We start from the raw sequence: 13,140 nt of genomic DNA, 5'->3' as shown, positions 1-13,140 counted from the left end.
AATAATAATAATAAAGTGTGTTACCAGTTGTTTCCACTTGTGGAAAAAAACTGGGACCACGTTAAGGTTGTGGATGACAGCACGCCCAGCCCTGGTGCAATTATTTTCAATTCTGGCGGGCCGTTTGATGGGACGGGACGGTCCCCTACCCAGAGACAGCAAGGAAACATCTGCTAACAGCACCGGGCTGAAGGCAACCTGTGCATCCTGGGGGAAGGTGGTGGGACACGGAATGATCGAACCTTTGGGAAAGCCTTCTTTTAAGCCGCAGGCCGGTTTTAGAGGGAAAGGAGTTAAAATAAACGCAATTCACTCTCTGGAGGGAGGACCGGCAGCCCCTTCCCTGGGGCGCCACCCGCCTCAAAATGGCGCCCGGCCTGGGCCACGAGCAGGGCGCAACCCCGGCCCGTCGGCCACCAACATGGCGGCGCCCCGCCCCCTCCCCTGTGGCCCCGCCCCCTCCTGATGGCCACGCCCCCGCCCCATGGCCACGCCTCCTGCCCAGGTGGCCACGCCCCTCGCACGTGACCTCCCCGCGCAGGGGGGCAGCCCAGCACAAAAGCTCTGGCGGCGAGCGCTGGGGTCCTTCGGTGAGCTCCCAGCGCGGGGCTGTCCAGCGCGCGCCTGTGGAATCGTTTGCAGCGAAATCGCTCAGGAAAGGGGCAGGAGGAGCGTTTCCGCGTGTCTTCATCTGGGAGCCACCTACAGATTTTCACCGCTCTTCCTTAGCTGCCCCCCTCACCTGCACTTCCCTGGCTTCCCCAGCAGGCAGCGCGGAGGACGCCTCAGTACGGTGGCCGGTGGCAGGGAGGCAACATGGCGGCGGCGGTGGTGGCGGCGGCCGGCCGGGCCTGCGCTGGCGGCGCCGTGCGGGCGGCGTGGCGAGGTGCCGGGGGGCGGGGGGGCTCCTTTTCCTAACGCTTCGCTATCCCGTTATGTATTTTAGTGCTCTGCGGTCGCTTTTCAGAACCCGCCCGTGTTATTTTTCCCGTTGCAGTGCCCTTAGGAGGAGCGTGCGTGTATTTTCCAGTCAGAGTCGGGCTGACTTTGGGGCTCTCCTTCAGGAATCGCGCTCAGACAGCTGGGAGAACGCTGGTGTGTGAGGGAAAAACACCGTGCGACTGAAGCCTTCTGACGGGTGGCGTTTCTGCAATACGTAATTCATTCTAATAGAGGTTTTGTGATTCGCTTCGACCTGCAGAAGGCATGTTTCCCCAGAGAATTAAAGTCCCTTCATTAAAAGTGTTGTTAAGCAGTAAGCCCCGCTGAGGCTTTGAGGCACAAACCTTAAGCAGCGTGGACGTAGAGGCTGTGCAGTGCCCTGGGAACCTCGGCCCTTCGTTTTTCCTCTCTGCTGCCCTCCTTTCGGCAGCTCTCCCTTTCACCCCCACGGCCCTGGCCACTGTCACAGAGCCCTTGGGCCGGTTTTGTTCCCCTTCTGCTCGTTTTGTCCTCCTTAAGGCTTTGCGTCTGTGAATCCTGATAGCGTGCAGTGGGTTCTCCTGGGTGGGAGCAGGAGAATCGTAGCTTCTTTCACTTGCTGTCCTCCGGGCTGTGGGGTTTCGGTTTGTTAGGGCGTGTAATGAGAGGGCTCTGTGGAACTTAAGAGCCAGCACCGTGTGGGGAGGATTGGAGGAGTCCTGATGAAAAGTGTACGCGTACTATGGGAAGCTCTTAGGGCAGGAATCATGTCTTGCATTGGAGTCTGCCTTGAGACCCATCTTACATTTCTGTCTCCTGTTCTCTCTTTTCTTCTCAAACGACTTCCATCCTAATAGTCAATGTAGTTGTGGACCCTGCTAATAAATCTTTGTGAACTGTCTCAGAACCCTTTATACAACCTAAGCAGTCTTATGCACTTAAGTCCTAGGCAAGAATCATAATTAAGTTAATTACACACATTAATGCCTGTGTGCCCTCCAGGGGAAGGCTGCTAAATAATAAATCTTGCTGGAGATTGAGGTGGGAAGAAATGCCAGATCATGTTGGTAAAAATACTTTCAAGCTTGGTGTTGGAACACCTGGAAGCTGCTTGGGTTTTGCTTCTGGCAGAATACCTCCCTTCTTTCTCCACTGCCTTCAAAGCCAAGATCAATTTCTCTAGTGTTTCTTCGGCCTCTAGGAGCTTCACTGCCTTCCCTTCCTTGAGTGCTAAAAACCAGCTAAGCACTTAATGAATTTCTTTTCTCTTTTCTTCTTCAGGGCTGTGTATCGTGAAGTGATGCCTGTTCTCTAGCCTAACAGCAATTAAAGGCTGAGCATTCAGGGAGATTTGAAAGCAGGCCAGTGGTGTTTCCTTGGTGGAGGGAAACATTTTCACTGTCTAACCACAGAGTATCTCTTTAACTACATCTTGCAAGTGGACCAGGAAACTAAAAAGCTGCAACTGCTCTTAAATCATTTGTTGAAGTAATGAGGGTCATTTTAGGTGTGACCCTCTAAGGCTTTGTGGTATCATTGCCTTTGTTGTTCCGTGCTTAGCCCAGGCAGATAGTGACCTTCTCCATGTGCTGTGATTTTTAAATGCCTGGCTTTTAGCTTGTTTTTTCCAAGGTAACAGGAGGGGTTTTTAAAAAGCAATTTGTATTGCTGCAAAGATTTCATCACTGCATGGCACTTGAGTGCTCACGAGATGCCAGGAAAAAAATAGTAACAACTCTGAAGTGTCTTTCCTGCTGTGACTATTTGTATGAGTGCCTTGTTTCTGTGCATAAGTTTCATTTGAGCAAAAAGCAGTAAGCAAAATGTGCAATGGAAAAACTCTAGGCAAGAAAAACGTTCATTGCCCATTAGAGAATAAGTGCACAGCGCTTGGTATCTTCAGGACTGCAATTGGGAATTTAATCAGAACACACCTCTGTTTTCTTGTACATGAACTTTTTAAGAATGTCTCGGTTATTTCTGTCTAGAGCCTCCTGTGTGTATGCCTGGAACTATACTCAGGCAATTTTTGCAGAGTTCTAACTATAGCTGCACAATAAGCATCCTGATGGCTCTTTCTTAAGTTTGGTTGTGGTTCTTTTTTTTTTTTTTTTTATAGTGCACTTCTCGCAGCTGGGACCAAATTCCTGCAGTGCTTCTTTCTCTGAAGTACAGAACCAAGAACGGTTTTCCGCATTTGATTCCCATGGAAAATAATGACAGGAGTAGAGGGGATGATTAAATTGTTGCCAATTTGTTTTTAACAATAAAAGTGTGATCATTCTTGCTGAACAGTGCATTCTCTAGTTAAGCAAATGCGTGGATGTTCAGGCTGCTTGCTGTCTTCCAAGATATTAGGGGAAAAATGGCAATGTATGTGCATGTTGGGCAGTGTGCTGGGAGAGGTGCTGCGTTCTGCACATAAATCTCTTAAAGGTGGCGTGTTAGCCAGTATGTGAGGTTTGGAAAGTTATAATGAAATAGGCACATTAAAGTAGTAGACTTGTGTGTGAGTTAGTGTTTAAAAACTAATAATAAAATAAGAACTGTTAGGGTCTCAAGGATTATAGAAATAACTGTTCAACTGTTCGGTTTCCATTTCCTCCTGTCCTGAGTTCTCCTGTTATGTCTTGTGAGAAAAATGAAATGGTTTTACTCTCATTTTGAGGTGAATGTCTAGTGCCAAAAATGCACACACATGTATACAGAAGTTATATACAGTATAAAGTTCTAATTTAGCCAGTGAAAGATAGCACCTAAGACAGGCCAGGGTTGTAAATGTAATGTTTATCAGGGAAATAACTTGGCAGCGAGGGGTTAATTTCCCATTAGTGCAGAGCAGGACTTAAATATAGTCAGCGGGCATTTTTTTCCTTGCTCTGACTTGTTTTTTGCTGGTGGTGAGACATCAGCCCTGCGTTTGTGACCTGTCTGGCTTTGACAGACGGTTCAGTTTCGAATAGCTTATGGTAAGACACATTTTAGATTTGTAAAGAAAAATCCCATCACATGTGTTTAGAATATGTGTATAGAGGATACGATGCACTAACTGTGCATCCAAACTGTTTATCTTCCAGAAATACTTCTATTTGCTCAGCTTGCAAAGCGTCCATTCCCTTGGTAGGAAAGTTGAGGGGGGTATACTTTACCAAAGTATACTTTACAGGCACTCAGGGTTTCAGGCTCTTCATGGCTGTTGGGTGAGGTTATTTTTCTTTTTTGGGGGGGGCAGAGGGGTCCATCTTCTTCCTCCTCCTTTTGTCCTGCTGCGTTTTGGAGACCAAAGCAGTCGTGTGTCCGCAATGCTGTCAATAAAGCCCCTGGGATTTGTTAGACATGGGAATTTAATTTCCAGCTCAGAACTGATATGCTCTTAGTGCCAGCCTTAAAAGTATAAATTTAAAACTTACGTCACTTAAACGTTTTCTGTAAGGATTTAATCTCTTAATAGGAGATTTGTCATTGGTCTCAGACAAACAAGGTCTCGCCCTGTGCTTTAACAACTTGCTACAAATTGCACATCTTAAAACCACGTTGAATCACCAGACTTGAGATCATTTGGTGACCACTTTTCTGTAAAACTAGTGTTAATTTGGCTTCATTTTTTGGCATCTGACTTTTCTTCTGTGCCCCAGCTGTTCTGACAGAACTCTCTTTCTGCAGCAGTTCATCTGATTTCACTGCCTAGGGACTCATTTTGTGTTGATTCTGTTGCTTCTGAATAGGCTTTTTTACATTGCCATCATAATTTTGGGAGGAGATGGTATTGAGTACGTGGAACTTTGCTAACGAATGTAGGAGGAAAAAGGAAAACCAGAAACCACTCCCCCAAGTTGCCATTACAGATATTTCCAATAATGACGAAAACTGTCAAATACTCTTATGTTTTGCTTTCTGAATGAATGCATGGTTTCGTAGGCTTTAAAATATGTTTTTGTATTGGAGAACTGTTTCTGATGATGTTCTGAGTAGTGACCAGTTGCTTATCTTGTTAAACTCCAATAGAGAACTCTGAATGCGTGTCCATCAAGCCAGTCTGATGAATGGTGTAAAAGGGGCGTTCAGAGCTGGCAAAGCAGAGAACCTAAATTCATTCATCTCATTGCGTGTTGATGAGAGTTAGGATTTTTCAGAAATTAAAGTAACCATGGAAGAGGTTATGGGACAAGTCTACAGGGTGATCATTAGCAGAAACAGAAACTGTTCACAAAAGAATTCTAGGAGAACTCAAGGCCAAAAAATGAATTACGGTAAGGTGTGTAACCCCACCTTTGGTTCCTGAACTGCTTTGGTTCCTGAGAAGTAGAAGGTGGTACATGAGACATAAAGCTGCATCACGATGTATGTTGCATTGAGGTAATGTCCTCTGGAGAGGAAAAGAGCTAGCTTTGCAATATCCAAATCCAGAGGTTATTGGGAAAGGTACTTCGGGAGGTACATTTTCCTCTTGGGACCCCAGAGTAAGTCAGGTTGGTGTGATAACAGAACAAACGAGGTTGGAAGCCTTTGAAAATCATCTGTTCCTCAGTGCAGATTGTCCGTGGTTATTTTCAGTCCAGAATAAAAAAGTGCTTTCTTATGTTCAGGTAGAATTTTGAGGTTTAAACTTCCTCCCATTGTCTCTCGTCCTGTTACTGAGCACTGCTGAGAAGAGTCTGGCTCCGTCTGTACACAGAAGAAGGTGCATTCTCACTCTGTCAGCAATTTGTTAGATACCTTCCACTTCCTTCTCTTTGTGACATTTCCTATTGCAACGTTCCCCCCACCTCTGTCTGCAACTTGCTTTGTGCTTCAAGACAGTAGGTTCATGTCTGACGCCCCTTAGAAAAATGATATGAGTAAATGTTACGAGATTCCTTTTCTGGGGGGTTGTTGTTGAGTTGGGTTTGGTGCTTCATTGTGTTTTGTTTTGTTTTTTTAGTTTGTTTTGGGGTGTTCTTTGTGTTGTGTACACTTGAAGGAACTAGGGATTGAAAACATCTTAAACTCTTCCTGTATCTAACCACCTTTCTGTCTCCATCCTCAGGGTTTGCTTCTGTGCCAGTGAAAGGGAGTTGCTGTTCCTATTCCAGCCTGGCATGGGCTCTCCAGGCGCAGTGTTCCATCTCTGCCCCACGGAATGTCACGGTACAGCAATGCAGACAAAGCAGTTTCTTCAATATGTGTAAGTCTTGAGTTGGTTTAAAATTATAATCTGTACTAAAAAATGAAAGGAAAGCTTACTTCTACTTCCTGGTAACTCTTTTCTAGTTACAACTATAATCCTGTGAGATATGTAACAACAGTTGTTGACACAATTGTGTGCCCAGGGTCAGTTTATTTTAATGGGAAGCAAGGATTTGATTTCTGTAGCAGTGATTCCATCTGAAATACCTTATTGGATGGGAGGGGGAAACACCTTCCCCTCTGTTTCCTGGTTCTTTATTGACAATATAAATTGTGTGTTTATTTTCCAAATGTTTTTTGAGCCATAGGCAAGACGCGCTATTCAAGCTGTGCTGTCTCAAAAATGACATAATTAAAATGCAATAAAATGCTAAACAAAAACTGTTGATAACGTCCTGCTAATTGTCAGAGCAGCTGCAGTATTATCCCTCAGTCCTGAAAGGAATGGCACACATGCTTAACATAATTGAGGAATGATGGCTGTTTAAGCCCGTGCTTGGGACTGTGAACTGAGATAGCTGAGGCATCATCCCACCTGTTTTATGGTTCCTTAGCTGTGGCATTTTCCCATGGAGGAAAAGAAGGAATAGGAAGAACAAAATATCTGGAGTAGATAACTGGAGAAGTTTGACAGGCAAAGTTCTTAAGACTTTTTATAATCTATAGACTACAAAAGATCTGTTTAAAAAAAACTCAAGCTTTCAGAACTGATGGTCTTACAGAAATTCTATTCTTTTCAACATTATTGTGATAAAATTAACTTTTCTGTGTATTTTATATATATAAAGGGGGGTTTAAGTAATCGTGCTGTCTGTTCCTCTTACCCAGTTAATTTTGGTTGCGGTCTCGTTCATGCTGCAGCCCCTGCGAAGGGCTGCAGCATGAACTGCATGGGGAAGACTTTCTAAGGATGCCAAGTGCAGGAAAAATTAATTTAGAACTTTTCCTTATGTGCCAGTCACAAGACCAAGGCGATGTAAGAAGATAAGCATTGCTGTTTGTTTCTTTTTTAGTCTTAAATTTAAAATATAACACTGCAATAATTTCACTGTGATTGCTTTTTGTAGCTTAGATGTTGCCTTAATTTATGCTTCTGTTCATATTCATAACACCTAGGTGAGCTCTGTTGTAATGAGAATTTTGCCAGCTGTCTTTTTAGATGACTTAATTAAAGGTATTTGTGTAATGACATCCCTATTCTTATGTTAATATTACAGTTTTACTAACTGTAAACAAGTTATATTTGAGCAAGCTACGTAAAACTACTGGTTTGTTTAGTAAGATGTAAGAACTTGGAAGAACTTAAGTGTACTTCTTACATGTGTTCAGCAGAGACAGAAGTCAGTCTGAGCTTTTTGTTTGTTTTCAAGGACTGAACTCTGGAAAAAAATACATTATGCTATTGTTTTGAAGTTGTGTGCTACATTACTTTGTAGGCCCTTTTGTTAAAAAGGCAGGTTACCAAAGTGGGTAATAAAAGCAGTTAAGAACAGTTTTATGCTTTCTCAAAGCAATCAAGAAGGCTGGATAAATAAGAGATCCCATTGGAACCTGGAGATTAGAGTAATTGCTTTTTCTTGTCCAATTCATCATGCAGTTCACTTGGAAATGTACGATTTCATACTATTGATCCCAAGTATGAGCCAAATCTGCAGAGTCCCCTATTAATACGGTAATGATAGATGGAGTGTGCAATGCTAATCTTCCAGTTATGATTACTCTCAAACTTTCACCGTTCTTTTTCTGCTCAGATGAATGCACTGAAAAGATAAGCCACTGAGTTAAAATAGCAGCGAAGTTCTGTGCAATTCATTTCTTCGATTTCTGACTGCAGATGCAAGTCGTAAGGCCTGTTGTGTTGTAGCTCCGTCTATACTGGGCTTAGGACATGCCACCAGCCTGTTCTGGTTGGTGAAGAAGGCTCAGCAGTTTGGTTGGTGAGAAGGCTCAGTGGGATCTTATTGACCTGAAGCGATGATGTGAGGAAGACTGAGTTGGACTCTTTTTACTGGTGCATAGTGCCAGGATGATGGGCGGTAGGCACGAACTAGAACACAGGGGGTTCTGTCTGAACATAAAGAAATGCTGCTCTGGGATGGAGACCAACCAGTGGCATGGACTGCCCTGGGAAATGGTGGAATCCCTGTCCCTGGAGATCTTCAGAAGCTGTCAGGACGTGGTCCTGGGCAACTGGATCTAGGCAGCCCTTCCTGGGCAGGGAGCTGTGACTAGATGAGCTCCAGAGGTCCCTTCCAAGCTCAACCATCCCGTGATGCTGGGGCCAGCTGTGATTTTTGCAAAGCACTGACTCAACTCTGAGTGTGTCGAGGGGGTGGGAAGCTCTGGGACTTTACTGAACTGAGGGGCTGACTAGAACGGGGGCTCAGTTGGTCGTCTTTATGGAAGATTTTGGGCAAACACTAGTTTTATCTTGGTGGTGCAGGTGGTGAGACAGTAAAAGGAAAATGACTTTTCCTTGTCAGGTACAGAGTCTTTTGACTGCAAAGCTGCCCTTTGACTGAAAAGGTTGGTCTTGTTTTTCCTGTCTAGTAATTTTTGGAGGAAGGCTGCTAGTTTCAGAACAGCTCTTCTTGCCGAGCTGTTTTCCCTGCCTTTTTTCCATAAGAAGTAAATAGCTTAGTAGTTGGAGTTGAATAGTTAAGCACAAAATCTTCAAAATTCAAGTGGAGTACGATATTAACAGTATAAATCACATTATGGCACTCATATCCTTTAGCAGCGCAGTTGTTTCGGAAGTGTGGTAACAATAAAAATGCAGATACGATCTTTTTATGTGAAACAGCTTTCAAAGTGAAATGTCAAATGACAATCCTTTGACTGAGGAAAGTGACAGTACTTTTTTGTCTCATTAGTGAAGGTCTACTTCTCTTCCATCATATTCTTGAGGTGTTAACGTGTTCTTGTTCACAGGGTCACCTGTACCTTCCACTCGATCTTTAAAAATAGTTTAATTTCCTTTAAATGGGAGGAATTGCAATTATCCTAGGCAGACTGTGATCCTGTCCCGTCACTACACCATGCCCTGTAGTGCCACATCCACATGTCTCTTGACTACCTCCAGGGATGGGGACTCCACCACTGCCCTGCGCAGCCCAGCACTGTCCTTGACCACCCCTTCCACGAAGACAATCTCCTTAATGCCCTACCTAAACCTTTCTGGCACAGCTTGAGGCTGTTGAATTCCACCAGCCCAGACTTTCTGGGCAGATGCTCCAGCTTGTAGCTGTTGAGAAACATTGATACATACTTTGTCCATGAAACTTACAGCATCAGTCTCCAGAAAACGTGGGATAAATCCCTTTTTAATTTAAGAGCCACAGAACTGGGTTGAAATATATAGGCTGTCATTTCTGAAGGCAGACAGGCACACAGGTGTGTCACGGATACTGAAACCGTTTGACCCTAATCATACAAACCTTTTGGCTCTAACAGCAAGCAAAACTTCCTCAACATCCATTGTGTATCCGAGTGGGTATGAGACCTAAGAACTTTTGTTTGAAATGGTGATTATATCAGAATTACACTTTCCCACTCACAGTATTAATCCCATTAGTTACCATTGGGAACAAATGAAAAGGAGTGCTTAATTTCTCTGTTGCTAGGTGATATTTCCTCATAAATTAGAATACGGAGTAAGGACCATGACAATCCTTTGGAGCTCATAGAACTAGACAGTAATAATGAAGGGGGAGTCATTTAGACGAACAATACACAATCATAGACTAACATGCCTTGCCTCTAGATGCTCTGCTTACTGCAAGCAATTGCACTCAGTATAAATCTTGGTGTTCTTTATTGCAAACAACAGTTCTTGAAAGCCTCTTTTTTTTAATTACATTTGATATTAAATTTTCCCAGTCTTATGTGATTTGTCTTTGGATTAAGTTATTCATTTTTCTGCCTTGCTTGATTGAAATCAAAGTGGAAAAAAATCTTCTTTTCAATTTTTAAAGACTTTTTTCTTTAAATATGACCACTCCAGATAAGCAACTGAGTTACCACTTGTCACCATTTTTTATTATGAGGAGGAGGCCTGTGCTTGCGTGTATGTTGAAGAACAGTTGGTTCACTTTTTTAATTAAAAGAAATAAATGGGAGGGTGACTATTAAATGCCTTACAGCTAAGTGTACGGATGGGGGTGAATTTTAACTGGTTTGGGTTTGTTACTATAAAGTGGAACTTTTGTGAAACCTCCAGAGCTTTCTTTGCAGTACCATAATGCAGCATGCAATATTCCCAGTTACTGGGAAGTTACCCCAGCTTTTCTGTTTGCAGGATGGGATCAGACAGGCAGTGAAGAAGTTGAGATGTCACATGTTGGCAGGCAGTTGCAGTTTGGAGCAAGGGCAAATCTCATCTGGGATGAACACACATTTCAGAAAGGGCTTTAGAATCTCATGTTTTATAAATAAGCCATCCAATATTAGTATGCAATTATTCCATTTTTCTCTCATACATCTATTTGTATTATCTGTATAATATTCTCTTTTGAATTAGTAAAAGAGCTGAATTGTTTCTGTAAGTATCTTTAAGCAGGCTGATAAGATTCCTATGTTTAAACCAGGAAAATGCTCTATTAGAAACCTAGCTTGCCAGGGGTAAATGATGGTATGGGCTCAGTTGGCAGTTTTTGAATAGTAGATGAGTTTAAGATTATGTAGTTGAATTTAAGATTATGAAGGGATATAAAATTATACTCCATCTTTGCTTGAGATGCTTCACCTCTGTTCAGAGTTAAGCATTTCATGCAATTTTGAGACTGCAGCCACAAATAAGTGTTGTGCTTGGAAGTAAAAGTTAATGAGAGCCATCAGAATGACATCTGTCACTTGCTTTGTGTTCAGCCACTGAAATGAGTTGTAGGTTTTGTTCTTATGACAGGTGGTCTATGTATGTTTTTGCCCAGCACTTCTGTATCGACTGTTTTGTAGCTCTGTTTATTGTTATTAAGCACTCTTCATAAGCCTGTGGAGAGAGAAGGTAAGACACTGTAAGGCCCTGATTCAAATACGTTGTTGAGTGCTCCTTTTCCTGACCTCAGTGATTTAGATTGCAGTTCATTACCAAATCCTACGTGGTTAGAGCAGTTCATGTAGCCTGCTGTGTGCCAGCCTCTTTCCTTAGCTCCAGTGAGAGGGAGAGTGGGACAAGTGTTTGGGGAGTTGTGTTTAATTTTGTGGTGTTGTTGTTCTTAGGTAATTCCTTGAACAATTGTAAATGTTGTTTCAGTGCCTTTGTCTTTCATGTTTTATGCTGCTTTGTTTCCTAATAAAACCATATGTAACAAGAAATATTCTGAAGTTTTTGGCTAATTATGCAGACAAAATTGAAGCACCAGGAACCTGTACTTCTTACACAAGGAGAGAAGAAAACGAATGGGAGATGCATCAAACCACATATGTCTGGGACTGAAAATCATCCTGGATTTGTCAGGCTTTGTATCTAGTGACAGCTTAAGATCAGAGGCTCAGAAATTAGAGGCACCAACTATTCTCAAGGTTACTGAGTCTAGCAGCAGAAAAAATAGAGAATTCCTGGTGGAGAACTTCTCACCTGGCAGTGTACTGTGCACTGCAAGAAAGCATCCTTCTTGTTCGGGTGCTGCAGCACGGGGACCTACGCTCCCTTAAGTCATCTTTGCTGTGGCTGAGTGATCCTTCAATGTCTTGGATGGTGCGCTTGTGGAATCGACTTACAGTCCAATGCTGCTTCAGCTATTGAAGAAGTTGTTCAGTGCTGTGAGCAACTACATATTGAGCTGCGGAGTATTTGCAAGAGATGCACAGTTGGTACGCTGCCCATGAAAATATTACCTATCAGAAAGATAAGAGTGTTGCCTTTTTTTGAGAGAACTTTCCCTGGCCACTGTGGAAATGAGCCCAATGTGCATGCAGTGTTTGTCTGTGTTTTCTAATCTTTTTAGATAATTTTTTTCCTGGATTGGCATGTTTGTCTTGCTCTTCAGTAATTGATTCTGAGCATCTCATGACTGTGCAGTAGCCATGAAATTATTACAAAAAAAAGGGGGGGGGCATGAAAGCTGAGGTACAGAATCCAATCTGACCAAACCATACAGAGACATCCTACTGGGATGTTTTGTAGGCTGACATGATTTAAAAACTGACTCCTTCAATGTTTTTAATTCTAAATTTTAGTTATTTTACCATAATGGCAATGTACATAACTTCCAAGGACACTGTCATAGTGATTTATTTTTCCAACGTGCTAAATTCTACGATTAAGATTAAGTGGCAGTCTGTCTTAGCATGTTCTCTCTTGGGGAGATGGAGAAGCACGTGTTCATTAGAGAAGACAGGGTCAAGGAAACGTCCTCTGCACTTGAGGACAGGGAGGTTTTGTGATGCCTTGGTTCCTAGAGGAGTTGATCAGCCTTTGACCTTCCTCCAAGAAAAACTGTCCACTTGCAGTCATTAAGCAGCTGAGTCTAGACTATGTAACTTATCTTGCAACTTGTAATAGAATATGTAAGCATTCCCCTTGGAGATGCTTTTTCATATTTCATCTGTGTAGAGTGTTTTTCTTCCAAATTCTTTTTTTGTTTTGTGACTGGGAAAGGGAAGTGTTTGAGATACCATACCATTTTGGAATTAATCTGCTACCAAAAGTTTTTATTCAGAGGTTAAGTCTAGAAGAGAACATTAGAGATTGGAAGGACCTTACAAAGTTCCTTAAGGTAGTACAGATAAGTAGATGTAATGGCGTTAGCAGGAAGCAGTGCAGTGAAACAAGTGTGTTTGTTATAACATTCTTTTTCCTTTTTTACTACACCATTAATATGAATGTCTCTGGATCTGTGGTGGTGTTCTGCCGCAAGACTACGTGGCATGGAAAAAAATTAAGCTGAAGTTGCTTGTATAAATGGAAGAAGTGAGCCTTTTTAGCCATTTCACTAAGTTAATCCTTTCCTCCAATTTTATTCCCTTCTATTTTCCAATTTACTGCTGTTTGTCATTCCAATTTTGTAGCTTATATTTTAAGGAAGCTGGGAGCTCTCATCTTCCAGGAGGCAA

The 13,140-nt window shown here is 42.7% G+C and overlaps 1 protein-coding gene across 1 annotated transcript in view; it reads left to right on the top strand.

The window, feature by feature from the left end:
• The first annotated feature begins 752 nt into the window (after positions 1–752).
• Positions 753–13,140, top strand: part of MRPS5 (mitochondrial ribosomal protein S5) — a 46,345-nt gene continuing 33,957 nt past the window's right edge. The window contains exons 1-2 of the mRNA XM_035321872.1: positions 753–886; positions 5,948–6,085. Of these exons, the coding sequence (XP_035177763.1) occupies positions 817–886; positions 5,948–6,085 (208 nt within the window). The 5' untranslated portion in view covers positions 753–816. The remainder of the gene's footprint in view (positions 887–5,947; positions 6,086–13,140) is intronic.

Source organism: Oxyura jamaicensis, chromosome 3, assembly GCF_011077185.1.
Source record: "Oxyura jamaicensis isolate SHBP4307 breed ruddy duck chromosome 3, BPBGC_Ojam_1.0, whole genome shotgun sequence".
Classification (NCBI taxonomy): domain Eukaryota; kingdom Metazoa; phylum Chordata; class Aves; order Anseriformes; family Anatidae; genus Oxyura; species Oxyura jamaicensis.
This window is presented reverse-complemented; position numbering and strand designations above follow the sequence as displayed.